At 50.9% G+C, this 27,675-nt stretch overlaps 4 protein-coding genes across 4 annotated transcripts; 2 read left to right on the top strand and 2 right to left on the bottom strand.

Moving 5' to 3' along the window:
- Positions 1–1,220: 1,220 nt before the first annotated feature.
- LAMTOR5 (late endosomal/lysosomal adaptor, MAPK and MTOR activator 5) lies at positions 1,221–3,035 on the bottom strand. Its single transcript, XM_075054793.1, has 4 exons — positions 2,951–3,035; positions 2,726–2,787; positions 2,104–2,221; positions 1,221–1,589 (listed from the first exon to the last, which is right to left on the bottom strand). Exons 1-4 carry the CDS (start codon positions 2,983–2,985, stop codon positions 1,529–1,531), a joined length of 276 nt encoding a protein of 91 aa, XP_074910894.1. The 5' UTR covers positions 2,986–3,035; the 3' UTR covers positions 1,221–1,528.
- A 2,807-nt stretch (positions 3,036–5,842) lies between these two features.
- On the top strand, positions 5,843–9,014 carry PROK1 (prokineticin 1). The gene is made up of 3 exons (XM_075055387.1): positions 5,843–5,914; positions 7,985–8,110; positions 8,895–9,014. Exons 1-3 carry the CDS (start codon positions 5,843–5,845, stop codon positions 9,012–9,014), a joined length of 318 nt encoding a protein of 105 aa, XP_074911488.1.
- Positions 9,015–13,494: 4,480 nt separating this feature from the next.
- On the top strand, positions 13,495–17,289 carry LOC142043607 (embryonic pepsinogen). Its single transcript, XM_075054947.1, has 9 exons — positions 13,495–13,550; positions 13,884–14,046; positions 14,357–14,474; positions 14,972–15,090; positions 15,203–15,402; positions 15,852–15,965; positions 16,468–16,612; positions 16,858–16,956; positions 17,152–17,289. The coding sequence occupies exons 1-9, from the start codon at positions 13,495–13,497 to the stop codon at positions 17,287–17,289; spliced, it is 1,152 nt and encodes a 383-aa protein (XP_074911048.1).
- A 4,519-nt stretch (positions 17,290–21,808) lies between these two features.
- On the bottom strand, positions 21,809–23,633 carry KCNA10 (potassium voltage-gated channel subfamily A member 10). Its single transcript, XM_075054876.1, has one exon. The coding sequence runs from the start codon at positions 23,631–23,633 to the stop codon at positions 22,083–22,085; it is 1,551 nt and encodes a 516-aa protein (XP_074910977.1). The 3' UTR covers positions 21,809–22,082.
- Positions 23,634–27,675: the final 4,042 nt, after the last annotated feature.

Genomic DNA, 27,675 nt, shown 5'->3' with positions numbered 1-27,675 from the left:
CTCCCCCAGTTTTGGCTGACTTGTCACCCCAGTTGGCATTCCTGGGGTCAGATAAAATTGTAGGATTGTGATACTGATCTCTGCTCCCCTCCCTTGGCAGAGAAGGCAATGCCCCATCTTTACTGGAAGAGGCCAGGATATATCAGAGCATACGAAGGAACTTTCCCTATAGTAAGGCTTTTAATATGTGCATTAATCTTTTATTTAAGTGGAATGGGTTTTGCAGTGAATATGGTTTAAGGGCTTGAAGGACAGGGGGGCTCTGCAGGTGGGGGTGCTGGTGGCAGCAGCATCTGGTGCAGCATCCACACTTGGAGCTGTTGGATGTCCAGGAGGAAGCACTCTGGCTGGAGCTGCTCCCACAGTGTCCAGGAGGAAGTGCTCTGGCTGGAGCTGCTCCCAGCTCTGTGCAGTGTCAGGGAGAGGGGAGAAGAGGGACCCTTCAAGGCTGTCACAGAGCTTGGACACACCAACTCCTGCTTCTGAGGCTGGGTCGTTACTCAGAATTAACACTGACCTGGACAGGAGCACACAGCCCAGCTGTGTGGGGAAGGCTTGTCCCTACTGCCTATTTCATACACAGCAATGACTGCAACCATTGCTGATAAACAGAGCTGCTCCTAGTAGTAAAGTCAAAGCAGCGTGAATGTCATTTTCATCTCTGACCCAGCCCAATTTTTTTTAGCTCATGCTCTGCTGTGAAGGTTCCCTTCCACTTTATGCATGAGGACAGCTGCAGGCCAGCTCCTTGTTACTCCCTTACATACACGAAGCATTTGAGTGTAGCAGTTTTTCAAGGGGAAAACCTTTTCACAGAATGTAAGGGAAACAACTATTTCAAATGCTTGAATCCGTAAGAGGGCAAGAGGCCTGGATTTGTGAGCATGTTGTCAACATCCACTTATAGTTCACACAGGGACCAGGCAGGCAGGACTAGCACGTGTAGGTTTGAACTTCAATCCAAGGCACAGTAAGCAAGTAAATCTCGCACAGAACATTTAACTAGAGGAGGCTAAACATCTCCTAGGAGCAATTCCTTGGAAAGTGTTTGTATCTTTTCTACTGGAGGAGCCTCCATTAATTCAAGCTTTTGTGCACTATTCCTCTTCTCTAGAGAAATGCTAATAAAGAAGGGACTGGGAGAAGTTAACTCACTTGGCTTTGGAAACGAGGCAAAGCAATGGGCACAGTTTTCACAGCTGGAGCAGAAAGGAAAGGAGTGTTTTTGCAGGTCATTTATTGATTTCTCCAACAAATAAGGCCACACACACACATACACCTTGTAGTATCTGATCATTACATGAGCTTGGTGAGTGACCCACATTTCATCCTCAGCAGCACAAATGCTAAAATGTGAGTTGGAGACCCTGATAGCTGCACAGGAGCTGTTAAGTGGAGAGGGAGAGCCTTCAGCCCAGGTTTGGTACTACAAGCACGTTCTGCGCTGGAACAGCAGAGGAGAGTGGTTGTCCAGTGAGGAGGAGCTGGGCCAGAGGTGGGAGTGGGGCGCTGCACAGGTTCCCAAGGGTCAGGATGCCAGCTTGTGCACTGCTACAGTGATACTGTCGTGCTTCTGGATCATGATATTCCTAGAACAAGAAAAGTGCCAAGGCAGTTGAGAAGCCAGCTTTGATGAGGAGCTGACATGGGTGGGAAACTAGACACAGGTATCATCCAGCGGCTGCAGCAAACCCAAACTCTGCACTAGACCTGTTGGTCACTGCTTGTCTTCTGCCTGCTCCCATGAAGAGTGCTGGAGAAGTCTTTGCCTACCATGCTGACAGGCTACAGCATGGGCTTCATTATCTGTGGGGATCCCAAGTGTAGAAGAATTACAGAGCTGCAGTAACCCCCACCCCCTGAAAGGTTTCCTACTGCTTTTACAGTTCCTGTTTCCTGAGGTCCCATTAATCTAATGAATTCCCATGCCTATGGCAGTGACTACCTTCCCCCCATGGCTTCAGAGATGGAGCTTCCTCCACATCTGCCAGTTTAGCTCAAGATAAGGAGAGCTGCTCTAGGGATCTGACTCTGGAGAGGGCCCTGGGGCTGGGGGGAAAAGGCAAACGGGGGAAAAGTGGCACTCCTGGGCTGGAGACTCACCCGCTGTCTGACTCCAAACACACGACAGGTGTATCGGTTGGGTCGGAGGTGAGCTTGGCTGCCTGCTGGGCGAGGACAGAGATGACGCCGGCGTGCTCATCTGAGAGGGTTCCTCGGCCTGCGAGAGGTGGAAGACATTAGATAAAGCCACGCATGCAGTGACAGCACTTCGCGTGAAGGAGCTTTCCCCTTGGGGCTAAGGGGGGCTGCTCCCGCCCAGGCCCATCTGCCTCCCCTGTGGGTTGATGCAATATCTCCCCCCATTATTGCTCTCAAACCAGCAAAAAGCCTGAATTTAAGTGGCAGGAAGAGCTGGCTCCAGTTTCCTCCCCTGTGTGTGGGAAGCTGAGTACCGTGGTGGTGCTGCCAGGCCCTTGGGGACACCCCAAAGAGGGGGGAGGCTACAATAGGGCAGGGCCTGGTGGCCTCAAAGTGGAAGGGGGCAGAGGCCCACGCAGGACAAGGCCTGGAACCCCCAAACGGGGAGGGTTCCAGTGGGGCAGGGCCCGGTGCCCCCAGGAGTCCTTAGAGAGACCGGGCAGGGCCCAGTGCCCCCCGACCCGGGGTCTCCGGTGGGGCGGGCCCCGGTACCCCCCACCCCCGGCGGTACTCGGATACTTACAGCCCAGGTTGAGCCCCTGCGAGTCGGTGCAGAGAACCCCCACCACGGCCGGGCTCTTCATGCTGCGGGGGGGAGACAACGGCGGTCAGGGCCGCGAAGACCCCGCCGGGCCTCGGGCCGGCCTAGGCCCAACTCCCCCCTCACCCCCCCACTCGGCGGCCCCGGTGAGGCACAGCCAGCCCTTCCCCTGTCCCCCGTGTGTCCCCCCTCCGCCCCGGCCCGTACGTGTCCTCCAGGTGCTGCTCCAGCGTCCCCTCCATACCGCCGGGCCCCACGCCCCCCCCCCCCCCGCCCTTACTTCCGCCCTCCCCGGCCTGCTCCTGGCAGCGGCGTCACCCACGTGACGCGCGCAGACGGCGGCTCCGCAGGGTCAAAAGACCTCGCTGTGCCAAGGCGCCCGGCCCGGCCTCCCGCGGGGTGAGCGGCGGGTACAGCCCAAATTGCTGCCACCGCTCTGCCCCCGTCCTCCGGGCCCGGGACCCTCCCGGGGCTCCCTGCAATGAAGCAGTCGCTGCAGGCCCACATATCCACCATGCCCTAATTTGGGGGCGTTAGCTGCGAATCCAGCCCCCGCACCCCTTTGCCCCCCAGCGCAGCCCTCCTTGGGCAGAGCGAGTGGCACACTTGGGGTTCTTGGGTTTTCGGGTTCTTTTTCCTCCTTTTTCTCCACCTTTATACTCCTGAGCGTGGTTTATATGTGGTTCCCCTCCCTCCGCACAGCACCGTTTGGGATTTGCACGGCAAAATGAAATTCAAGTGGTGATTTAATGGCGATGCCCCTGCGCACCCTCCCCGGCCAGAGCATCCTCTGGACCACGGCGGGGGATGCAGCTTGGGGGATGCGGGGACACAAGGACACGGGCTGGAGCCCAATTTTTGCGGCAAGAGGGGCCAAACTGGACTGGTGCATACAGTGCTGAGGGGTTCAGGACCCCCCTCCCCTTCCCGTGGGGCGGAGAGGTGTTAAAAGTGATGCTTAGCCTGGCTTTGCTGCGAGGAGCCCCCCCCAAAACTGAGGCCCGCTGCCAGCGGAGAGTAGGAGGTAATTTATGGTGGGTGCATCGCAAAGCTCGGCGACGCTAATAAGGTGCCAGCTGAAGCCGTTCCCGGCTGCGCCTGGCGATAGATCTTGGCTTGTCAGGTCAGAAAATTAAAATGTTATTGATGGGGGAAGTGAAGTGCAGCAGGATTTTTTTATTTTATTTTTCTTTCTCCTTGGTCAAGCTGGGAGCTGTCTCGGGCAGCACCAAGAACCCTGATCCCACCTGCCCAGGGGCTTCCCACTGCATCCCACACTGCTGGGTTGGCTTGGACTTATCGTGCCTTTTTTTTTTTTCCACCCCCCACCCCTAGGAAGCAACACAGGACAAAAATACAAATATGCCCTATGGAGGCCAGGGACTGCATCTTCCCCATCCCATCAGCACCTTCGCAAGGAAATCTCCCCGAAACAATCACTCCCGAGCCTTTCCTGGCTGCAAGGATTTCTAGAAGGAGGGATTTTTGGGAGAGTTGGGATTAATTAATTCAAACCCAGGTGGAGGAGACTTTAGCGAAGCAGCAGAACAGCTGCCACATCAAAAGAAGTGCTGGTCTCTGGGCAGGGAAATGCCGGGGCTATTTTTAACTGATTAAATAGGTGGTTTAGCACTGGACTGATACTCTACAAAAGAAATTCAACAGAAAAGCCCGACTGAACTGCATAGCTCCGATCAAACCCGTAGTTCAAATCCCAGCCCATCACCTCAGGTTATGTTTCCTCCCTGGGGCTGAGCCCCCCGGCTGTTCCCAGTCCCTAATTTGCCCCCATGGACCAGGTCTGACAGGGAGCAGCTCCAAAATCAGGCTCAGGGATGTTTATTCCTCAGTGGGAAAAGCCAGAAAGGACTAAATTCATAATGCTGGTGTGGAGCTCTGATGCTGTGGGGATGGCACCTAGCAATCCAGGGTTGGAAAAATCCATCTCACTGGGTCAGAATCGCAAACCCAGCTATATTTGGGGGGGAAAAAAAAGGAGTTTTATTTCATGCCCTTGTTGTGCAAAGGGTCTTAGCCATGGTCTCTGCTTGCATGGCCCCGGCCAGCATGACTGCAGGCACTGGGAGCTTGGTCCAGGGAGTCCCAGCCAAATCCAGGCTGGACTGTGGGAGCCCAGGACCATGCATTGGCCATGGAAGGGTATTTACATGTTAATTGTTTTTATTTTTTTTATTGCTGGACTCCCAAAAGGGCTGCATGGGATGAGATGGTGGGTGACGAATGGTCCCAGCTCCATGGGGACATTGCATCGCGGAGGCTGCAGAGATTTCTTGCTCCTCTCTCACCTGATGGATGTGACCGTCAGGGCTGGTGGGTGTTTTCGTCAGGCACCCCATCCCTGAGTGCGTTGGGATGTTGTCCCTTGCATCTTCCCAGGATGTACAAATTAAAAAAGAAGCTGACAATTCCAGCTTTTCCTGCTTTTTTAACCACTTTAGCAATCCCTGGTCTTATTCCCTCGTGCTCCCAGGAGATGCACCAAATGCAATCTGAGGTATGGGGGATATACTTCAAACCATAAATCAACATAGTTACACATTCTATTCAGATTCAAACACACCCTCATTACTGAAAAAGATATTATTCCCTCTCTGCCGCCTTTTATTCTCACAAATAAATGCAGCCAAGTCTTTACAGGATATTTATCACAGAGCCACATTATTACACATTGTCCTCTTACGAGCCAAGAAGTAGCAGGCTAACTTTATTCTTGTGTTTTCTTTTAGCTAAATAATCACAAATTCTTAATTCAATTCTTAAGTACACCTGTCAGGGATAAATATGGATATAGAGGTGTACTTGGAAAATCCAGCTGTGTTAGCTTAGCTGAAAAATAACCCTGGGATGTGGGTGCGGGTGGGAGAGGTGGTTGGGGTTTTTTTCCCTTCCTCGGTGGTTTATTAATATTTCTTTTATACCATTAGAGATTCAGGTCTCATCTGCTTATTCTGAGATCATCAGGGGACAAAAAAAAAAAAAGCCCACGGTGGCAGAGCTGGAAGGGGTTATATAGGGTGGGAGGCGCGGGGCTGCTGCAGACCTCATCGGCAAAGGGGAGACGGCTCCTGCCCCAGCACCATGGGCCGGCTCCTGCAAACCCTCTGCTTGCTCCTGCTCATCACCTCCTGCCCCTGCGCCGTCATCACCGGGGTAAGTGCCAGTCCCATACCCAACCTGGGAGGGTTTTTTTTTTAATATTATTATTATTATTATTTTGGGAAATAAGGCAGGAATCGGTGCCTTTTGCTGTTTGCTTTGGGGGGGGTGTCCCAATTTATTAGTCATTTTTCTGACGCGGGGATGCTGTTCCCACAGCCAGCCCCAGCCCACATGAGTGTAAAGTCATGCTGGTGAGCTGCTCTTTCTGCTTCTCTTCTCAGCACCGTGTCAGACCTGGCATGCAGGGATATGGGGGATTTTAGGAAGTTTTCCAGCAGGGAAAAAATAATATATCTTTATGAGCATCCCCCAGAGCATGTTCCCAACTGGGACAAGGGCTCGAGCACCCCAGTTTGTCTTTCTTCCTCCCAAATTAAGAGAAATTATTAAAAGAGGGGGGAAAATGTGGGGATGCAAAGGAGATGTATGATGCTTACCCTGCTGTTAATGGGCTTTTGGGGCTCAGCATGTCCAAGAGCTTGGTGCTGAACTGGACCAAGGGTGATGCTAAAAGCAAGAGGAGCAATGAGTTTTGGGGACAGAATCCAGGCTTTTGTGGTGCTTCAGGAGTCAAGCTGCTGGCTTCAGCAAAGCCGGGCTTGGCTGACACCCCCCCCTCCCCCCCCTTTTCCCCCGGCAACGAAAAATCTTCTGTTTAAAACCAAGACAAAGTGTTTGCATCCCGGATGCCTCTCTGCCTCCTGGCTTTTCCCAGCCAATGGGAATTTTGTAGTTGGCTTCGTCTGGCTCTTGGCTTCTCTTTTCCCAGACACCCCTTACAGTCAGACCTATTTCTTTCAAGAGTCTGATTTTTTCAGCTGGATCTCCCCTACCCTTACATACATCAGGGAGGGAGCCACCTCCATCCAGTGCCAAATAGACCCAGCAACTCTTGAAATTATTCCCAGGGCTTAAATGACTCATTTTGAATAACCAGAGAAAAGAGATGGGATGTACAGCTCCCTGGTTGCCTGCAGCCCCCATCTGCCTCCCCAGAGTTTGCAGGAGAGGGTCCATCGTTGCTGAGATCTGATTTTTAACAGTATTTGGGTCTTACAAGGTGCTTTGGATGCTTGAGAAGAATCAGGTTCCCTTCACGAAAGGGAAGACTCTGCAAAATCCCCTTATTGCCCCCCTGCGAGAGAGCTGCACCCCAAAATTATGCTCTATCCGTTGCCCTCGTTTTTTTTTCTCCGGTTGCAATTTCGACACCTCTTCATCTGTACAAGCGATGGGCTTGTGGCTGGGAGCTCCTGGGAGAGAGGTGCCCCAAGGAGGGGGGATCCCAGGGGGGTTTGGGGTGAGCTCCATCAGTGCTTCTTGTGCTACCAACCTGATGTCAGGAAAATGGATCAGAGAAGGGATCAGGGGTGCAATGAGCTGCTCTAGTGATGGCCAACACAGCCTGGGGGGCAAAATGGGACCTGCTTGATGCTCCAGGTGCCCCGTTCAGCTCTTCTCAACATCCGCAGGGGCTTCCAGGTGTGGTGGTGAGCTGGCACAGCATCTGCATCTGGGCCTCCGTTTCCCCATCCCGGTGGGGAGAGGTGACAGTTTTCCATTTTACATCTGCCTTGGGTGGGAGCGGCTGAGTTGTTGGCGTTACTCTGCTCCCTTCTAATAAAAAAAAGCACTGGGCATTTGCATTATTTACTAGGTTTTACGGGCTCAGACGGGTGATGCCTGTGCATGCCGGAGGATCCGGACAGTGAGTTTATCCCCTGATGCTGCTGCTCTGACTTGGCACCGATGCTGCTTTTAAGTTGGGCAGCTGCAAACTTTTCCTCTGTCCCTCCCATCACTGCGTGCGCGAGAGATTTCCCCCTTCATCCTGCAAACCCCAGCACCCGCAATCCAACCCATGCCTTTCCCCAAAACCTCCCCAATTTAACCCAAAATGGGAGACCTAGGACCAACAAGCCCCTCTCCCTTAAATCCCCATTCAGGGGTTACACCCAGCAGCTCGGCGTGGGTTGATTTCTCCACTGTCCCCCTCCAGAAGAGGGGTAGCAATGCTTTCCCACGCCGATCCCACCAACCCACCATCATCCCTCTCCCCAGGCCTGCGAACGGGACCCACAGTGTGGCAGCGGGACCTGCTGCGCCGTCAGCCTTTGGCTGCGGGGGCTGCGGATGTGCACCCCCCTGGGGCAGGAGGGGGACGAGTGCCACCCCTTCAGTCACAAGGTACCGGCGTGGGGATGCCCAGTGGGGCCGGGAGGGGGGACAAGGACCGGGCAAAGGGCACCCAACTCCTCGCGTGGGAGAAAAGTTCCATTAAAGCCCTGAGATGGAGAAGGGGGTCAGCACTGGGGGGAGGGAGGGCTGGGGTAGATTTGGGATAAGGCTCCGGGCAGCATTGTGGTTATCGCTGAGCTGTCACGGTGCAGCTGGTTTCAGCCTCTAAAGTATTTTGAGCAATGCCCTGCCTGTCCGAGCCACCCTAAATCCCTGGGTTGCCCCATGGGTGCTGCGGACCTTGACTCAGAGCTGGGACCGAGCCGCCCGGCCCATTCATTTAAAGAAAAGCGCACACCATGCTGCTCCAAATTGAGTCATAAATGCTCTGCCAAGCGAGGAGAAGCCGAGTTAATGCCGCAGAGCCGCCCCAGCGCCGTGATTTCTGTCTGATAAGAAACCCCAGCGCACTGGGATTAGCCCAAAGCGCAACGCTGCTGCAATCCCTCCTCCGTGAGGATTTAGCAGGAGCATCCCGGCCTCGGGGGGAGCATCCCACTCCGCACTCCTATATTGATTTTGCATGGTGGGGGCAAGATTTAATGATGCTGCGCCTTCTGCTCGCACGAGGAAGGAGCGAAGTGCTTCAGAGGGATCAAAAATTAATTTCAGGCATATCCCCATTAAACCTCTGAGCAGAGCCAGAGATTTTCTCAGGGTTTTGATCCCATTTGATAATGTTTTGGTTGCGGCAGAGCCCTGACACCCTCGTCTCTCCCGTATTTCTCCGCAGGTCCCTTTCTTTGGGAAGCGCCAGCACCACACCTGCCCCTGTTTACCCAACTTCATATGCTCCAGGTTCCTCGATGGCCGCTACCGCTGCTCCATCGACTTCAAGAATATTGATTTTTAGGGTGATGCTCCTGCCTCTCCATCTGTGAGCCACCAGCACTCATTTCTTGCCATCTCCCATGGCCATTGGTTGCCCACATAGTGCCAGGCAACCTTAAAAGTGCTTTTCCAAGGTAGACAGTGTTGTTATAAGCTATATGTTATATGGGGAAACTGAGGCACAGTCAGACCAAGCTGCTCTGACATGTGGCTAAGCAAAGGTCTGCCCCAGCCCAGAGCAGGACCTGGCTCCAGCATCCTCTGCAGAGGAGTGGATCGAAGGATAGTGTGTGTGTGTGAAATCTCTGTGGCCTCAAAAATCACTTTCACAAGATGCTGTCAGCTAGCTTTCACCTCCCTCCTTTATTTTATACAGTAAAAATCAAGGGTGATGCAATTTGTGGAGAGCGAAAGTAGATGCTGAGCACCCAGCAGCCAAGAGCTTCCTCCCGTGGTTTTCATCCTGGCGCATGATAAAATTTGGGACGTGAAGCTGAGCAGCATCATTTCATCTGCCAAAGCGTCTGCAAGGCTGAGCCCAGTGGCAAAGGTGGTGGTGGAGACCTGACTTTAACTATTTTTACACTTTTCAGTCGTGCACTAGGAAAGACAAAAATCAGAGAGGCAGAAACTTCCTTTTGCAGGGAATTTTAGCATTTTCCCTGAAATTCCTACTGGGTAAACCATTTCTGTAATGATAATTCCCATTGTGATATTGCCCAATCATGTATTATCAGCCTATTTTTTTCCTGGAAGCAGGTCTTCAAGCTGGTGATGGATGGTCTAATCCAGCCAGCAATTAAAAGAAATCACTATCAAGTAGCTGTGGGGAATTACGGAATGGGTTTCCCCAAAGTTCAAGCAATGCAATGTGTTTGGCAGAGGCTGAAGCAGGGCTGGCTGGAGCCGTGTCGTGCCAGAGGTGGGTCTTTGGGATGTAGGAAAATGTTTTCCAGCCTCGGCATCTGCCTGAGGTTCAGGCACTGTGCGAGGTTTGGGAGCCTCTCTTTATGTCAGTTGAATTTGAGAGGAGAATGGGATATTAAAGTTAATTAAATGCACTAAAAGTTCCCTCAGACACGTGCTTTCAGTTCCCCTCTTAAAAACCTATTGTGGAAAAATTATCACTTGAGCTTCTCTCCTGCTTCCTACAGGAACTCCCGGTAACAATAAATAAAGAGAAAGAAAGAAAAAAGAATATTCAGCATTTACAGCAAAAATAATAACCCCGATTGGTTTCCTTTCAAGCAGAAGCAAGGCAAAGCTTATTTTGGGGGTTTGAATGCATGTGTGTGCAGAGCTGCTCCTGGAAAGCCCTTGGGCTTCGGCACTGGGAGCTGTGGCACTCTCCTGTGCTCCGGGCCCTCCCCGTTTGGTGGAGTTCTGTGGGTTTTGGAGGATTTCGGTACTATAGCAGCAACTGTTTCTACTTCTAAAGACCCCAACGGGCACCACCTTTAAGGCTCTGGCAGACGCTGTGTTATCATGGAGAGTAAAGTAATTCAGATTTGGCATTTGATGCTTCCCTGCACTTGTCTCTCCCCCAACAAAATATTGTACATTTGGTGAAAATAAAACACTGCAATGACAGGGTTGTTTTTATTTAGTTGCGTGGTTTTTTTTTTTAACACATCAGAAGTTTTGCTTTTTATTTACAAAAGAACAGTCCTGCAGTGGGGATGCTGCATCTGCCCAGGCAGGTGCATTGATGATACCCATCGCTTGGCACTGGGGACCATGGCAGAAGGGCTCGGGGGACACCATGGGTTGCCATATAGAAAGGAGTCCCATACCAATACGGAGAGGGGAAAAAGCAAAAAAGTACAATGTTTCATAACAGTATTAAAAAATACATAATTTCATGGTTTGGGTTTCTTTTATTAAGCTGCCTGGCTTTATTAGCTGCTTCTAGCTTTCCCATAAGCTTGGAAATGTGCAGAAAGGGCTGGGAGTTGGGTTTTTTTTTACTTAATTTTTAGACATCTCCCAGTGGAAAATATTGCAAATTATTTTCTCCCAGCAGAAAAAACAACAACAAAAAGAAATAAAGCAACTGAACAGCTTCTTACCGTCCCCAATTCCCATTCTAGGGGGACTCTCCAGAGCCTGGGGCAGCACTGCTTGGTGGGAATTGCCAGTCTCCCAGTGGCTTTAAACTGCAGGAGGTGACAGTTTAGTGGGAAATCACTCGATTTTGGCATAGATTTATAGAGGGACACCATGATTGTAAGAGCAAGCTCTCCTTCTTGATTTAAAATTGTAAATTGAAGAAGTCATGAGTAGTCCGGATTAGGGATGCGCAGCCTGAGCAGGTCTCTGCCCTCGCTCCCCTCTCCCTTGTCCTCACTGGGGATGTGTCCCTGCATAGTTTTACCTGCACTTTAGCAGAAAAAACACTTTTAGCTGCTTTCAAAGTGCATTTAAGAGAGTAAAACCAAGCAACTCTCCTCCCCCCCCGCCACCCAAACCTCCATGCAGGAGAAAGCAGCAAAGCAAAAGCTCACGTCCTTCTGCGGAGATGGGGGAAAAGTCAACACAACCTCATAATCAGGAGCATTGGGGACTGTTTGCTCCCCGTGAGCTACTTTCCCCCCCCCAAGCACTGTGCCAAGTGCCCCTCTCGTCCTCCCGCACGTGCGTTTCCCCACTCGCTGTTCCATGTTCCAGCTCCAAGGTGACCCGTGCCCGACTGCACAGGCCAGTGTGGGCTGGGACCCAGCCAGGACATGGCCAAGGTGTCACATCTTGGTGATGTTCCCGGGCCTGAATATAATCTAAAATAATTGATGTGTATGGTTTCCAAACAGCATCATGCAATTTCCCCCCCCTAAAATATACATCAAACCCATCCCCACTTTTACACCAAATAGAAATTATTGTTCCCACCCCACATTTCTCTCTACAGCAACTTGCAGTGCTCCCATCTTGAACAGAGACAGCAGCCTTTGAAAAGCTGCTTAGCTAATGGCAGGGTTAAGACTGGACCTTGTAAGCTTTATATATTTATATTATATTAAAAAATATATATAATATACAATTCATATTATTTTTGTTATTTATTGTTATAGCACACATAATATATCATATATAATATATCAAATGTACTAATAATATAACAATAGTATCATTACTATTTTACCTTTATTATCTATTATTATCAATTATTTATTTTAATTTTATTTTATTTATTTATTTATTTAAGCTTGGAGAGAGGTTTTTGGTCCCAAGGGGTTTCTGTGCTTCATCCCAATGGCTTTGAACTCATGTGTGAGAGCAAACTGGGATGCGCCTCGTTGCTTTTTTGGCCTCCATAACCTAGCCCCAGCCCTTTCCCACTCCTGTCCAAACCAACCAGAAAATGTCAACTTCTTCCCTTCCCTCTGCTGAAAAAAAAAAGATGATTAATTTGTACTTTACTCCATTACAAGAACCGGCCCCATTGCAGAAACCCACCTTCCCCCCCGCAGTGGAGGGGACTGTGCCGGCAGCGCGGGGATGGAGTGGCTCTGCCTGCAGCATCCTTTCTAAATAGTGGCAAGGCTGATAGGAAATTCAAACAATAAAGAAAAAAAAAAGGGTCTATCGACTTTTCCATACTGTCATCAAAGAAACACAATCTCCTGCCAAGACACCAGCAGCTGCCACCAAGTTTCAGGGGTCTGGAGCGGGGGTGGTGGTTTGGGACATGCTGCTCAAATAAAAGCAGCCCCAAGCAGATACCAGGATCCTTATCCCACATCTCTTGACATCGCCCCATGTCCTTCGCCCCTCACGTCCCTTGCTCTCTTCTCTTTGCAAACTGCAAAAGGCGAGCTGATGCCTGGAGCCGTTATCGCTGCAGGTGATACCGAGGCACTCGTTAAGAGTTTTAATCCTGTTTTAATGGTCCCCGTATCGCTGGGCAAACCACGCTGAGAGGGGTCAGCGTGCTGCAGGGTCACCTTTCCCGCAGCCTGTTTGCATCCCGCTGGACTAATTGGTTTTTGCAGATAACGGCGGGCACCAGAGTGTCAAAACGTGCGTATACCCCACGCGCCCACCTCCCCGGGATGTACACACACGTTGGCACCCAGTGGGGCCCCGTTCCCCATCCCAACTGGGGAGAGACACACATAAATGGGGGGGGGGGGGCACTGCTCCTTGCAATGGCTTTGGATGCCAAAATGAAAAGTCAAAATGATGCCCACAAACAGGCAGTGTCTGGTCGTGATGGATTTGGGGTGCTAAAGGATGGAGGGTTTGGAGGGGGGATACAGGGGAGAGCACGGGGACCGCAGTATTATGGTCTGCACGCTGTGATCGTCCCCTCACCTTGCCAGGTGACGTATTGATACTAACCGATGTTTGCCATGTCCTTCGGTCCCTGGGTGTCACCTCCCTTGGCTGGGTGCCCACCGGGGGGGACACGGCACAGCGGCGGTCCTGGCAGCTCTTGGCACCGCAGGTGGGGTGCGCAGGGGCTATATAAACCGTCAGGCATTTGCCCTGGCAGCCCCGGCACGATGCGGTTCCTCGTGCTTGTCTGTGCTGCCTCTGTCCTCTCCCAGGGCATCACCAGGTAAGTCACCGCAGCATCACTCTTATGGGCCACTTGATTCAAGGTGAAGGGGGAAAATGAGCACTCAGAGCTTTTTAATGGCTTTGAGGTCTGAGAAAGCTGCTCCAGGGGTGCAGAGGAGGTGGAGGGGCCTGGGGGGTGTGTGTGTGTGTGTGTGCTGCTTTTCTGGACCTGCTTTGATGTTTTGCAGAAATCCTCCCAACTCAGTGTTTTGGGGGAGTCTGCTCTGCTTCTGCTGTTAGATCAGCACAAATATTGAAGGTGTCAGACGTTGCCTGCAGGAGCGGCAGGCAGCAAAATCCTAACTTATTTCTTCCTTGGTGCTTGTGCCAGGCTGCCCTTGGAAAGGGGGAAGAAGCTGAGGGAGGTCCTCAGGGAGAAGGGTTTGCTGCACCACTTCTTCCAGCATCACCGCTACGACATCGGCACCAAATTCCCACATGCTTTTCCCAACGGGACTGAAGTGGCCACCGAACCCCTGCTGAACACCCTCGACGTGAGTGTTGGCTTTGTCCCCCAGTGGTGCAGTCCTGGGGTGGTTTGTGGGACACCCATCCCCACGTCTGTTCTGTCCATGGACCAAACCCAATTCCTTTTACCCCAAAGCCTTCAGCTCACATCCTTTGCCCTTTCCTGCCCACGCTGGTGGCCTTGGATGGATCCAGGACAGGGAAATGTCCTTCACAGCATCTCTGCTAGAGGCAGGGTGTCCCCATGAAAAGGGGACCACGCAGGCTGAAAGCCTGGGGAAGCTCCAGGTCTGGTTTCATGCCTTAAAAGCAACCTTTGCTCCTGCTGCTTCACAGATGGAGTACTACGGGACCATCTCCATCGGCACCCCGCCGCAGGACTTCACCGTGGTCTTTGATACTGGCTCCTCCAACCTCTGGGTTCCCTCCATCTCCTGCACCAGCCTGGCTTGCCGTAAGTAGGCAAAGGAGCAGGCAGGGCTCCCTGTTTTGGCAGAGCTGGGTCCAGCAGCATGTCCTGGGCTTATAACTGCACAATGGAGCCCAAAGATTGGGGTGACATTGCCAGGGAACCAGGGGCCACCTAGCCAGTGCAACAAGCAGACCCCATGGTGCTGGGTCCATAGCATCTGTAAAATGCCCCGGAGAGATGAGTATTTGGGGTGTAGGACCTACTCAGTGCTGTACTCCACAGGGTGATGTGCTTAGTGCTCAGTGCCTCAGTTTCCCCATCTCTCCAAAGAGGTGATGGGATTTCCTGTGCATCCCTGGTTGCTGGAGGAGAGGCAGGGACGTACAGCAAATGCTCACAGCTAAATTGTTCCTGAAAGCGGGATAATAAATGGCAGGTCTATCTAAACTGCAGTTCAGCAGGGTTCCTCCTCCCACGCTTCCCTTATGGCTCAGCCTTGCTGAAAGTCTTCATTTCTGATTTTCCTACTTACCTTCTAGAAAACCACCAGATGTTTAACCCATCACAGTCCTCCACCTACAAAAGCACAGGGCAAAACTTGTCTATTCAGTATGGCACTGGCAACATGGAGGGCATCGTGGGCTCTGACACCGTCACCGTGAGTGTCACGATGACATTTCCAGTGGGGGGTCCTTTGTGCCTTCTCCACCTGATTAACATCAATATTGCAGTGCCTGATGAAGATCTTATGGCATGCTCCCTGTCCCTAGGTTGCATCGCTGGTGGACACCAACCAGCTCTTTGGCTTGAGCACCACTGAGCCCGGCCAATTCTTTGTCCATGTCAAATTTGATGGGGTCCTGGGCTTGGGCTACCCAAATCTGGCTGCTGATGGGATCACACCGGTGTTTGATAACTTGGTGAATGAGAGCTTGCTGGAGGAGAACCTCTTTTCAGTCTATCTGTCCCGGTAAGCCATGTGGGTCTCAAGGGCTGGGGAAGGTAGCAGATGCAGCTTATGCTGATCATTGCATTTGCTGGTGGCTCCAACTCCTCCACTGTCACTGCTGCCATCCAGTTGTCTCTGTGTCATGACATGCAAGGGCTGGGGGGCTCACAGCAGGTGGCCACCAGACTCACTGGGGAGCTTATGGCTTGCAGGGAAACTTCTCTAGTTTCCAGGCACATGCTTCCACCATGGCTCCCTTTTGCCCTTTTTTCTGGGTCCAAAGGACCTGGCACACACTGCTGTTGTACCACTGCCTCGCTGATGCTCTATAATGAGGAGGGGAGTGGATGCGACTGTGGCATCGCAAGCAGCATCTCACCCCACGGGACACACAGCCCTGTTGTTTTAAGCTACCTGCACTGAAGCCACATGGCAAACCCTCCACTGTTTTTCTTCTCTGCAACATCCAGAGAGACAACAGGGAGTGTGGTCATCTTTGGGGGAATTGATGAGTCTTATTTCACTGGCTCCATCAACTGGATCTTCGTCTCTTACCAAGGCTACTGGCAGATCTCCATGGACAGGTAACAAAACAGCTCTGCTGGTCTATGTTCATTTCTAACCATCGTTTCTAAAGAGATCTTGGACCCATCAACACCAGAGGCTTTCCACTGGCATCTAACACCCCACAGCTGTGGGATGCAGAAGGTTAAGCGCCAAAATCCATAGTACTTTGGTAACTGCCACCCAAAATAGGAATGCTTTGTGCCTTGGACACAGCCTAGTTCTCTGTACAAAGCCTGTGGTATTGGGGACGTCTCTGGTGATGAGTAGAGCAAAATTATGCTACAAAAACTACTTTGTTGGGCTTGGTTGGGTCCCAGCTGCTGGGCTGTGTTCAGTGCTTCAGTGCCTATGTGTGCAATAGGGGCTGTGATACCCGCTGGCATTGCAAACTCCAAGAAGCAAAAGGCTCAAGGGCAGCACTTTGGGTTACCCTGCTTTAACTCTTATAAAAGAAGTTTGAAAACATCACTAAGACCTGGCTGGTTATTTAGCAGCCCCGTGCTTTGTTTGTCCCCCCAGCATCATCGTGAACAGCCAGGAGATTGCATGCAGTGGTGGCTGCCAAGCCATCGTTGACACTGGCACTTCCCTTGTGGCTGGGCCACCCTCTGGCATTAGTAACATCCAGAGCGCAGTCGGGGCCAGGCAGGACACGTATGGAGAGGTAAGAGCACCCATGGCTTGCTCTGCTTGCCCTGGAGGCAGCCTGGCACTGCCAAGCCCAGTGCCCAGTCTGCTTCCACACACAGGGAAATTGCATCTCTGCTCATGGCAAACAAGCCCTGCTCCTCTGATACCTCCAACAGAGACACTCCTAGTCGCTAGTTTATACCGGTGAAATCAAAACCCTTCACTCCTCACCCTATGAACATGTTGTTTTCCACCTAAGAGCCTCTTTGCTCTCTGCAGTACAACGTGAACTGCAGCTCCATTTCCACCATGCCTGATGTCATCTTTGTCATCGATGGGGTTCAGTATCCTGTGTCTGCCTTGGCTTACATTGAGCAGGTAAGGGGGAACCAGGTGGTCCTGGTTTCAGGAGCATCTCTCAAAGTCCTTCAACTTTCTCCAATGGCTCTGGTCACTTTGGCTTCTCCCATTCCCACGGGAGACAGGGGATGGATGGCCATGGGCCTCCAGAGCAATGCAAGCAAAAATACTAGCCCCCATTTCTCCCATTTGCGTTTTCTTGCTCAAATGCAGAATGACCAAGGACCTTGCATCAGCAGCTTCCAGAATACCTCTGGGGACCTCTGGATCTTGGGAGATGTCTTCATCAGGGTGTACTACAGCATCTTTGACCGGGCCAACAACCGCGTTGGACTGGCCAAGGCTATTTAGATCCACCACGATGCCAGCGGGGCTGTAGTTTCATCACGCAACCACACCATAACCATGTTTTTTGGCGTGGCAAGAGATCCCCAAGGAATCTCTTGCTCACACACGAATAAAGTGTTGATGGTTCAGAGTTGGTGGCTGCACATTTATTTGTGATAAAATGGCAGGAATTAGGAAGAAGCTGTCATACAGTTGCTGCTTCGTGGAGGCTAAGGAGCATTTGGTCAACACAGTCTTGACTAAGGCCTTTGGGAGCTGTGGTCATAGCCTGCAGGGGCTGAGGGGTGGGTCCCTAGGAAGTCAAGATTGACTCTTTTATTGGAGCTACATCAAATGAGTGATGGTGGAAACCCCAAATTTCCATCCAGGTAGGATGAACTCACCATCCCAGACACAGCCTGTCTCAGAGCAGATCCCTGCAGATCCACAATCATGTAGCTCCCTGTCCCTGGGCTCAAGGTTTGCCCCTGTGTACCCTACATGACGTCTGATAGCCCAAAGACATCTCAGGGCAGTGACTCCCCCAGGAGGATGTGGCTTGGCTGGACATTTCCCTTGGACTGCCGGCCCAAGAGAGCAGGGCAGGAGATGTCTCTGACCCGATGCGTGCCCTCCCATTGTGAGGCTTTTACAAAAGCACATTGACAGCTGCGCATGTGTAGAGGTGATGTCTTATTTCAGTTTCCATAGTGTAAAACAATCCAGTTACACTTAGTTGTTTCCCCATAAAGAATCTCAATTAAATGCCCCTTTCCCAATAATGAACCAGTCTGTGCTATGAGATGGTCACTAAGACCCTAGAAACACCAGCTAGTCCTCAGTTATAGTCTTTATGAATGTGCAAAAAAACCCACCAAAACCTAATATATTTTTTTATGATCATTTTCCCTTATAATTGTCAGGATGGTTCCTTCTCTAATTTTGTTTCACTCCTCTAAAGTAACGGTTCCCATTTTTGAAAAGGAAATTACCTCCATCCATATAAAATCCTATTAAAAATGGAGACTGCCTCTTTCCTCCCGAGCAGCTGCAGTGAAAGCTCTCAGCAGGCAGCCGGGAGAGAGATCCCAGAGTCCCTGCATTTGCATTATTTATTGATAAATGAGGCTTCATCACTGATGGGGCCCAGCAATTTCTTACCCGATGGGAACAGGGATGCAGAGGGAGAGATCCAGGCGATTGGGATTGGAAATGAATTTTTCTCTCCTCTCACTATGCAAAAGTTGCCCTTTCTTCAAGCCGATTATAAAGGAGTATATGATGTGGGGTGATGAAAAGTGATTTATTCCCACCTAGCTCCCTGAGCTCACACAGCCCTGGGTCACTCAGCCCCAGCAGGTGGGGATCCCTTGTGCCCAAGAGAGACCCAAGCCCAGATTTTGGGCAGACGGGACTTTATCTCGGCTCCATTACAGGAATATTCTCATTGTTATGAGCAACAAGAAATGAGCGTGATGCAGTGGAAACCATGGCTCTGAGGATCAGCAACCCATGGACCAGCCCCTGCCAGGACGGACAAGACCCGGCAGGAGCACCCAAGGGCTGTAGCTGTGCTCTCGGTGAGTGGGATGGGAGAGGGAAGCCATGTCCTTGTCCCGGGCAGGACCAACAGCGCAAACGCTGTACCAGGAGGCAGCTCCTAAACCCTCCTGGCATGGCTATTCTGCACTGGTGCCAAGAGTCCCAGGCAAATGCCACCCTGCAATGGCCTTCCTCCATGACAGCATCCCCCATGGCCAAAACCGTCCCTTCCCACATCTGTGTTCACACATACAATAAAGAAACAAACCAGCTAAAAGCTTCCAAGCATGAATTAGAGAGGGGGAAACACATGTCTGGACTATCTAGGTCCAGGGAAATGTCTATCCTGGAGTGCCATCTCGTGGCTGTGGTGCCAAAACTGTACTCCTGTGCATTGGGGAAGCGCAGAAATACCTGTCTGGTGGCAAAAGGATGCTCCAGAGCTTGCTTGGAAATTTCAGCTCAAAGGAGGAGGGAGATGCTTCTAGCTGACAAATATTTCACACACGGCCACAGGTTCCAACTTGCTCCAGGGATAAAAAGCAGCCAGGACATCTTTCTGATAAAGCCAAGAGGTTTCTTGTCTTCTTTATAGCTTTTTTGTAGCGGTACAAAATTTCAAGTGGGAATTCAGCCTGTGTGCTAGAGGACATGACAGATTGGCTCATTAGGGCTCGACTCAAGAATAGTACAGTTAATAAGAGCCTTTTATGGATTTCATTGAGCTTTGGGCCTGTATTTGGGAAGGCACTAAGCTGCAAATTGTGCAGGAAAATGGATTTTCTGGCAGGTATTTATCAAGCACCAGCTGAGTGTTGACACTTCGTATTCATAGCCTGGTTTTCCTCCTCTTCACTTCAGGATAAATTGGAAATAAGCTAATGTGTCTGGAGAGGCTTAATGCCTCTGACCCCATCCTCACAGCATAAATCAAGGATCCCCCTTGGACCTGGCCTCCTGCAATGGACAGTGTAATCCAAAGTACTGGGGAAACCCCTGCAAAGTTTGTCCTCAGCTCACAGATCTGCAGATCTATTAGGTCCCATGTCTCAACCCCCCCACCTGACGATGCCCAGTTGGGGACCAGCTCCTGTGGAACAGCACAAGGCCAAGAACAAAAGGTTGAGTCCAAATAAACAACATTTTCTGCATGCCAGCCATTGAAGCATCTATTCTTTTATTTGAGAATAAAGTTTACAAGTTAATAAGAATCAGGTTGTTCGTCCTTCCATCCATCCATCCATCCATCCATCCATGCATCCATCCATCCATCTATCCATCCATCCATCCCAGCACCATTTTGGTCTCCATTTGCTAAGGGAGCAGGAGCAGTGAAGATGTGCTTATAGCGAGCAGGCTGAATGTTTCCCAACCCAAACCTTTTCACCAGGGTTTCTCGTGGTGACTTCCAAGGAATAAACACCAAAAGTGCTTCAGCTTTGACAGGCTGGGAGTGCAGTTTGGGGAGTGCCAAAAAAATAAAAGAATGTAAAAAGTTCAAGCTTTCTAGAGGAAAAGGAGAAAGAACCTGCTATGAAATAAAAAGAGTGATGTGGCAGAGCTGCTGGAGAGAATTCAGGGGTGAATGGAGAGGAGCTGGGGATGTCTCAGGGTGCTGGTCTCCAGCTGTGCCCAGCTGTGCCTCCTGCAGCCATCCCCACAGATGGTGAGAACTTGAACACAGTGGGAAGGAGATTAAATAGCTCTCCCAGCTCCTCCTCCTGTCGAGGATGATGATCTGGGGGTTACAAGGGATGGGGTGGGGAAGAAGATGATGGAGGGATGGGAAAAAAACATGGAGAGCAGGTGAAAAGTGGGATTTGTCCCAGAGGGAAAAAACCTCTCCTGAAAGAGCTGTTCTGGTCATGTCCTAGAACCATCTCCCTGAAGTGCAAAAGACCTCACTGCAGAAAGACAGTCCACAAAAAAAACCCAGTCCCAAAATTACAACCCCCCAGACCAGGGTTGCAGGATTTCTGCCATGAGGAAAATCCCAGCAAGCCCAAACTCACATTTTCCATCAGACCAGGAATTAAAAAAATCCATCTTTCACCGTTCCTTTCTGAATGAAACTGCAAACCAGAGATGCTGGCACATTGTGTAATGATCGTGTCGAACCTTTAGGAGATGAGACATCAAGTATAACAGATGTGGAATATAAAAGCGGATGTGTAGACACTGCATGAGAAACTGTGATTTTAATGTAGGCAGAAACATCAAAAAAAGCCAAGTGAAACAGTGAAGTTGGAACAAAATGTTTTTGTCGGAAGGAAACCTGCTGGCATTAGAGAGAACGGCAAAATGATCTGTTGCTGGTTTCTCCCATCAAAATTGCTGATGGAAATTTGCATGTTTTAGAAAACCAGAAGTGCCTTTTTACAATGCAAAGCCGAGCTGTCGGGAACGTCAGCCCTCATTAGTCTGTGCCCATTTGCAGCAACATAAGTGTCAATAAAAGCTACAAGGTCATGGTGGCTCGTCCCCAAGGGCACTTGTACACCAGATAACCCCTGAGACAAGCATTTGTTGCAGAACAAATCCCCTTCCCTCTCTCAGAGCACAGTTTTCCATCAGAAGCCCCAGTGGATGTTGAGCCACGGTGCCCTGGATCTTTTTTGGTGGCCATGCCACCGTGACCGGTCACCATCCCTCTCCTTCTAATCCCCTCACCTGGTGGCTTGGTCCCATCCATCACTGCCCACCCTGCTGTGCCAGCCAAATTATATAGGCGGGCAGACCAGAGAAGTCACCCAGAAATATAACTTTTAATTTTTTTTTGCCAGCTTATTTTTCAGCCAGAGCAGTCCCAGATCTGGGAATTGGTCAGCCCCCAGATCCTGAGTGGTGGGTGGGAAGGAACTATTTAAAAAGGATTAAGAAAAGCAGGGACCTGGACCCATCTTCATCCTTGGACAGCTGGGTACCACCAAGCAAAGCATTTCACATCATTTTGCCCTTTTTTTCCCCTCTGGTAAATGGGGGAAATCTCTGTATATGGGAAACTCCGCTCTGACACCATGGACAGAGAAGTTAATGTCAAGCAGATGAGCATCAAATCATAAAAACCAGACTGATGGGCAGGGAAGAGAGATAAGAAAGATGGTATTTATTTGAATAGCCACAGGAAATCAGAGATTGAAAAATGTCTAGAAAAAAAAAAAAAAAGAAGCAGCAGCACATTTGGTTTAAAAAAAAAAATCACAGCGTGCAGATGTTTTATACCTTATCCAGCCAATCCCACCTGACAGCGCCCAGTCCCGTCATGGCCTTGACCATCATTTTTTGGCCTTGTCTCGAGGGTAACCCCCATTGGTCTTATTGAGTGACTCCATGCTGCCGGTTCCCGTCACCACGCTGGTGAGTATTCGCTCCACCTCTCCGGGCAGAATTTGCTTCTCTTCGTTCTCTGTCTCCCTGTGGTAGAAATAGTTGAAGTTCGAGACGATGACGGGCACGGGCAGCGCAATGGTCAATACCCCTGCAATGGCGCACAAAGTCCCCACGATCTTCCCACCCAAGGTGGTGGGACACATGTCTCCATAGCCAACAGTCGTCATCGTGACCACGGCCCACCAGAAGCCATCGGGGATGCTGGAGAAATGGGACTGCGGCTCATCCACTTCTGCAAAGTAGACGGCGCTGGAGAAGAGGATGACGCCGATGAAGAGGAAGAAGATGAGCAAGCCCAGCTCCCGCATGCTGGCCTTGAGGGTCTGCCCCAGGATCTGCAGCCCCTTGGAGTGCCGGGAGAGCTTGAAGATGCGGAAGACCCTGACCAGCCGGATGATCCGCAGGATGGCCAAGGACATGTTCTGCTGCCCGTTGAGTTCGCTCTGCTGGATCAGCTCGGTGGTGAGTGTCACGAAGTAGGGGATGATGGACACAATGTCGATAATGTTCATGATGTTCCTGAAGAACTCAGTCTTGCTGGGGCACACGATGAACCGGACGAACAGCTCGAAGGAGAACCAGATGATGCACGCAGTCTCTATGACGAAGAAAGGGTCTGTGAAGGTACTGTGGGCCAGCAAGGTGTCTGTCAGATTCTTAGAAAGCTCCTGGGTGGACTTAAACTCCCTTTCCTCCCTGAACTCCGGCAAGGTCTCCATGCAGAAGATGATGATGGAGATGACAATGACCAGGACGGAGACCAAAGCTACACCCCTGGCTGCACTGGAGCTTTCGGGGTACTCAAAGAGCAGCCAGAATTGCCTATGAAAGTCATTGGTTGGTAAAAGGGTCTCAGGGTCCTTGATGAACCCTTCATCCTCCCTGAACTGGTCCATGGCTTCATCACCCAGCTCATAGAAGGTGATTTCATCAGCAAAGACATCAATGGGGACGTTGGCCGGGCGTCGTATTTTCCCTCCTGACTGGTAATAGTACAGGATCCCATCAAAACTGGGCCTGTTCCTATCAAAGAAATATTCATTCCTCATGGAGTCGAAGTAACGCATCCTCTTTTCCGGGTCCCCAAGCAAGGTCTCAGGGAACTGGTTGAGGGTCTTGAGCCGTGTCTCAAACCTCAGCCCAGCGATGTTGATGATGACTCGTTGGTCCCCCTCATCCATGCCCACCCTCTCCCCCACCAGGTGCTCACTGAACTCGGCAGAGAACCTGGAGAAAATGGTCTCATTGTTGGCGTTTTCGCTGTTGATGAGGATTCTCAAGTTGGAGAGGAGGTTGGCGCAGCTGGGATGGCCTTTCCGCGACTGGCTGGCAGGGCTGAGGTCGTTTGAATAACAGGGATCCTCCACGATCTGATCAGCGTTGTCAAAACTGACTAGTGCCACCTCCATCTCCTTCCAACTGGACACGTCCATCATACACTAATCAGATTAGCAGCATAAATCCCCGGGTCGGATGCCGGCAGCTTGCGTCTTTCCCACGCTATGAGGATCTGCAAGTGAACGGACAGGGAGACAGAGCTGAATTGTGCGTGTGTATCACTTGGCTCGACTGAAAAGAATAAAGCAAACCTGAGGTCAGAAAACCCTGTGTTTTTTTAATGGAAACATTAATTTCATTTACTGGCAAAACCTTATACTTACAGCAAGTCATTCATCTCTGAATCCTGCAAGCCCTTTTGGCATGGCTTCATTATCATCGTTAAACCTCCCAATACCATTTACAGCACCCAAGGATAAAAGGTCGGGCAGTAGCAGAGGATGGGGGTGAACCCAGGTGTCCCACCCAGCCTTTCCCCAGCAATCCCAGCCCTGCAGAGTAAGGGGTCATTTCAGACATTTCCAGGTGTGGGTCTAGAATTTGGAGCAGGATTTGGAGGTATTAAATATGGGTGTCCTGGTTGACAGCGGCCTTTGCTCCAGCTGGGAGAGGCATTGGGTCAAACCCCAGGAGGTCCTGGGCACGTTGCAGCTGGGTCAACTGGTGTTCGGAAAGCGGTTCCCAAACTAGGGGCCACGCTGAGATTTGGGGAGTGCAGTCCATGATGAAGGCAGGTCAGGAGGAGAAGGACATGTCCACCAGCCCTGGAGAACCCCTTTGCTCTGTGTGAAGAAGGGTACGAATGGGGACACCTTGTCTTGATCCAGATTTTGGGGCAGGCAGTGGGCGAGGTGATGTCCTCCAGAGCTCTCCTAGGCCTCCTTCATGGTAGACCTGATATTCCCAGCCATAGGAAGAAGACAAGGACTAAGCACTCGAGTCACTTGGAGAGCATCTTTCAGGCCATGGCTGGAGTTTTCTCCCAGGCCGGCTTTGTCAGGCACTCAGCAATGGGCACCATGTCCCCAAAAACTCCTGGGTGCACGTCTCCCCGACACGCCACTGCTGTTGTACTAAACTTGGAGGCAAAGTCAAAGAGGAGCCCAGGGACCAGGCCAAGTTACAGAGCTGGGAAATTACCTGTCCTGCCTCAGGGAGAAGCATGAACAGAAATTAGAGGTTGATGGGGAATGGTTCTAGGGAGATTTGCCCCCAAATGCACTTGTCAAGTAAATTCAACCCCCTGATTTATTTCCCCTCCAGCTCTATCCCCCACAGATGTGTTTTCTGGACATGAGAAACCACAGAAGGACATGCAGAACTGCTCTGCGTGACTGCTAATCACCAAGGGCACACTGGCTTTCTTACCCAGCAAAGTTCAGAGAGAGGGAGCGAAAAAACCCCAAATGCCCTCGACTGCCAAGAATAGCAATGCAATTTAGGCCACGTCTGCATGGAACAGCAGCGGCGCTGGGGCCGGTCCTGTGAAGGGGATGCTCTCCACTGCAGGCTTTGCTTCATGCAACCAGGCGCTGGGAAGGGACCCATCCTGTCCACGGGGCCTGAGCTGCACCCGGTGCCTCAACCTCCCTATTTAACTGAAGCCATTTGGGGCTCTGAAGTTTTTCCTTCCCCTTTCCCCAGAAGCGGACTCATCCATCCATGCTGATGCACTGCTGGTGAAGTTGGGTAGGACAAGCTAGAAACCCAAATCCGTTGCAGAAGTAGATGTTAACATCCCAGCTTGCTACAAATCCTCCCTCTTCTGCTCTCAGCATTATAACCCCAAAAGCAAAACTTAATACAGAAGCCAGCATCCATATCCCAGACAAGGGCTCAACCTCGCTCTTTCCTCAGCAGAGTCATGAGATTCTGGATTTGGGGACAAATCCCACAATTTATCATAAGCTACTCAAAAGATCATGTTTCTTTGCTTAAAAAAAAGCCATGGAGTGTGGCTGTTCTTAGGCATCCATCTCTACAGAGCTGCTTCTGGCTGATTTTGTGCCAATTTTCCCATTTGGGAGACATTTAGAGATGAACATTTGGGGCAACGGGGCAGAAACGATGCCTGGATGAAGCAGCAGCAGTAGGTTTTGCCCCCCAAAGCGACGTGCTGCAAAGCTGAGGAGCCCTAATGCCTCCAAAACCGAGTCCTCCAGCCCCAGCGATGTCCTGCTCAGGCATGCCCAAGGCTCAGCAGCTCTCCATGGGGCTGGATTCAGCTCAGGCTTGACTTTTCGGTGGCTCTGTTGAAAAGCTGTTGGGGGTAGGGTGAGATGTAGCATCAGAGCAAGGGGGGATGCAGAAAGTGCAACACAACCTCTGCGGGGAGACAGCAACTGAGAGCTGCAGATAACTCACATTTCAGCACCCACGTAGCATCAGGAGGCAGGCAAAGGGATACTGCGATAAGCCCAGCCCAAACAAAGCCCTTTTGAATCTTTCGAGGGAAAAATGAGCATTAAAGAAAAAAGGAAAAGCAGCACATATCTTTGCCCTCTTGTGTTCTTATTTTTTCTTAATATAACCCCCCCCCCCAAGGATTTTTAAATCAGTAAAAAATAAAGAAAATCAGCTTGAGTCAGGGGAGTGGGAGACTTTAGTGTTCAGCTGGATGGGTGAGCTGACCTGACCCACCACACCTCTGTCCTGGTGGGAGAGCCCGGAGGTGACCACGTGCTCAGGAGCTTCTTTCGACAATGAAGCAAAGCTAGAGTAGCTAAAGCTGACCATGAAACTGCATCCTAAGTCAGCGCCGTGAGATGATCTTGGTATTTTAAGCATTAAGTGCGCTTAACTCTTAATACTGCACGCTGGCACTGAGGGCAAGAAAATTCCCCAGCCCTTGTTTGGTAGAACGGCTTCAGCTAGAGACTTTCCGTCACAGAAGAAATCATGATATCTTGAAATCTGGCTTTGCTCTAGAGCCCGCATGCACATCAAACTGAGCCCCCCAGCATCATCCCTCATGGGGAAACTGAGGCATGAAGCTATGACAGGACGATTTGCATGTCATTGTCAGGGTTGAGAGTGGAAAGTTGTGCTCATCCTCCCCACTGGGACATGGAAAAGTGCTTTTTAGCTCCATTTCAAGCCCCTGGGGCAGCTGCCCAAGGGAAGCAGGGGTCTGACTTTCCTTTTTTTGCCTTCAAAGCCCCCAAATGTGCTGATGTCTGCCTGTCCCTGACACCGGAGGTAGGTGCCCCACCTGTCCCCAAACCCCCAGACCACCTCATCCATCTCATTTTAAATTTAGACTAAAATGAATGGCACTGCCCGAAGCCACAAAACATCCTCCCAAAGCTTTGCAACGCACAGTCCGGGCTCCAGCGGAAGCTTGAACTAGAAAGTTGCCTCGTTTTTTCCTCCTAAATCACCTAACATCTGCTTCCCAGAATCTGATTAACTAATACCCTTCAGCTGAAATCCCTGCCTGGGGAAAATAATAAAAAAAAACAAGCAAGGGAGAGAGACGGTGAAAGAGAAAGGTCATTTTTGACGGACAGTTTGTGTTTTGTCCATCTCATCCCAGTAAATGGGGGCCGTGGTTTCCACCAGCCCCTCTGCAACCATCAAAACCTCCCTGTCTGCAATTCCCTTCTGCCTTCCACCCATCATCCTTTCATCCCCAGCGACTCCTCGTACTCCTGGGATGAACAATGGCCGTTTTCAAGGTTTTTCTAGAAAATCAGAGATGCTGAGCCTCTCTCCCCTTCCATCCCCTCCCCACCACCCCTGTACTGGGATGAGAAAGGAGGCGATTCCTCCTGTAGCCCTCCCACGCCGTCAGCTACGGGGACTTACCCGCACAAGGCATGGAAGTACCAATGCTCTCTGCATCTGGGAAGAGAGTTATTAAACACACATAGGGATGTGTAGGGAAAGCGGAGATAAAAAAAAAAAAAAAAGTCCAGCCATACCCTTGAAAGGTCCCTTTGGGATAACGCAGGCAATGTCATTTAAAAGGCTCTTCTCTATTTGATTCACTGTATAATTGGCAGCCCAGCGCGCCGGGGACGGGCTTTGGCAAGTACAGCGGCAGGATCCGGTGCGGTTCGGAGCCTCGGCCCTGCCACTGCTTTGGGGGCCCTAAAAAGAGCCGGGAGTCCATCAGGAAAGGGGGCTGGCAGGGTGCAA

This window comes from Buteo buteo, chromosome 23, assembly GCF_964188355.1.
Source record: "Buteo buteo chromosome 23, bButBut1.hap1.1, whole genome shotgun sequence".
NCBI lineage: Eukaryota > Metazoa > Chordata > Aves > Accipitriformes > Accipitridae > Buteo > Buteo buteo.
This window is presented reverse-complemented; position numbering and strand designations above follow the sequence as displayed.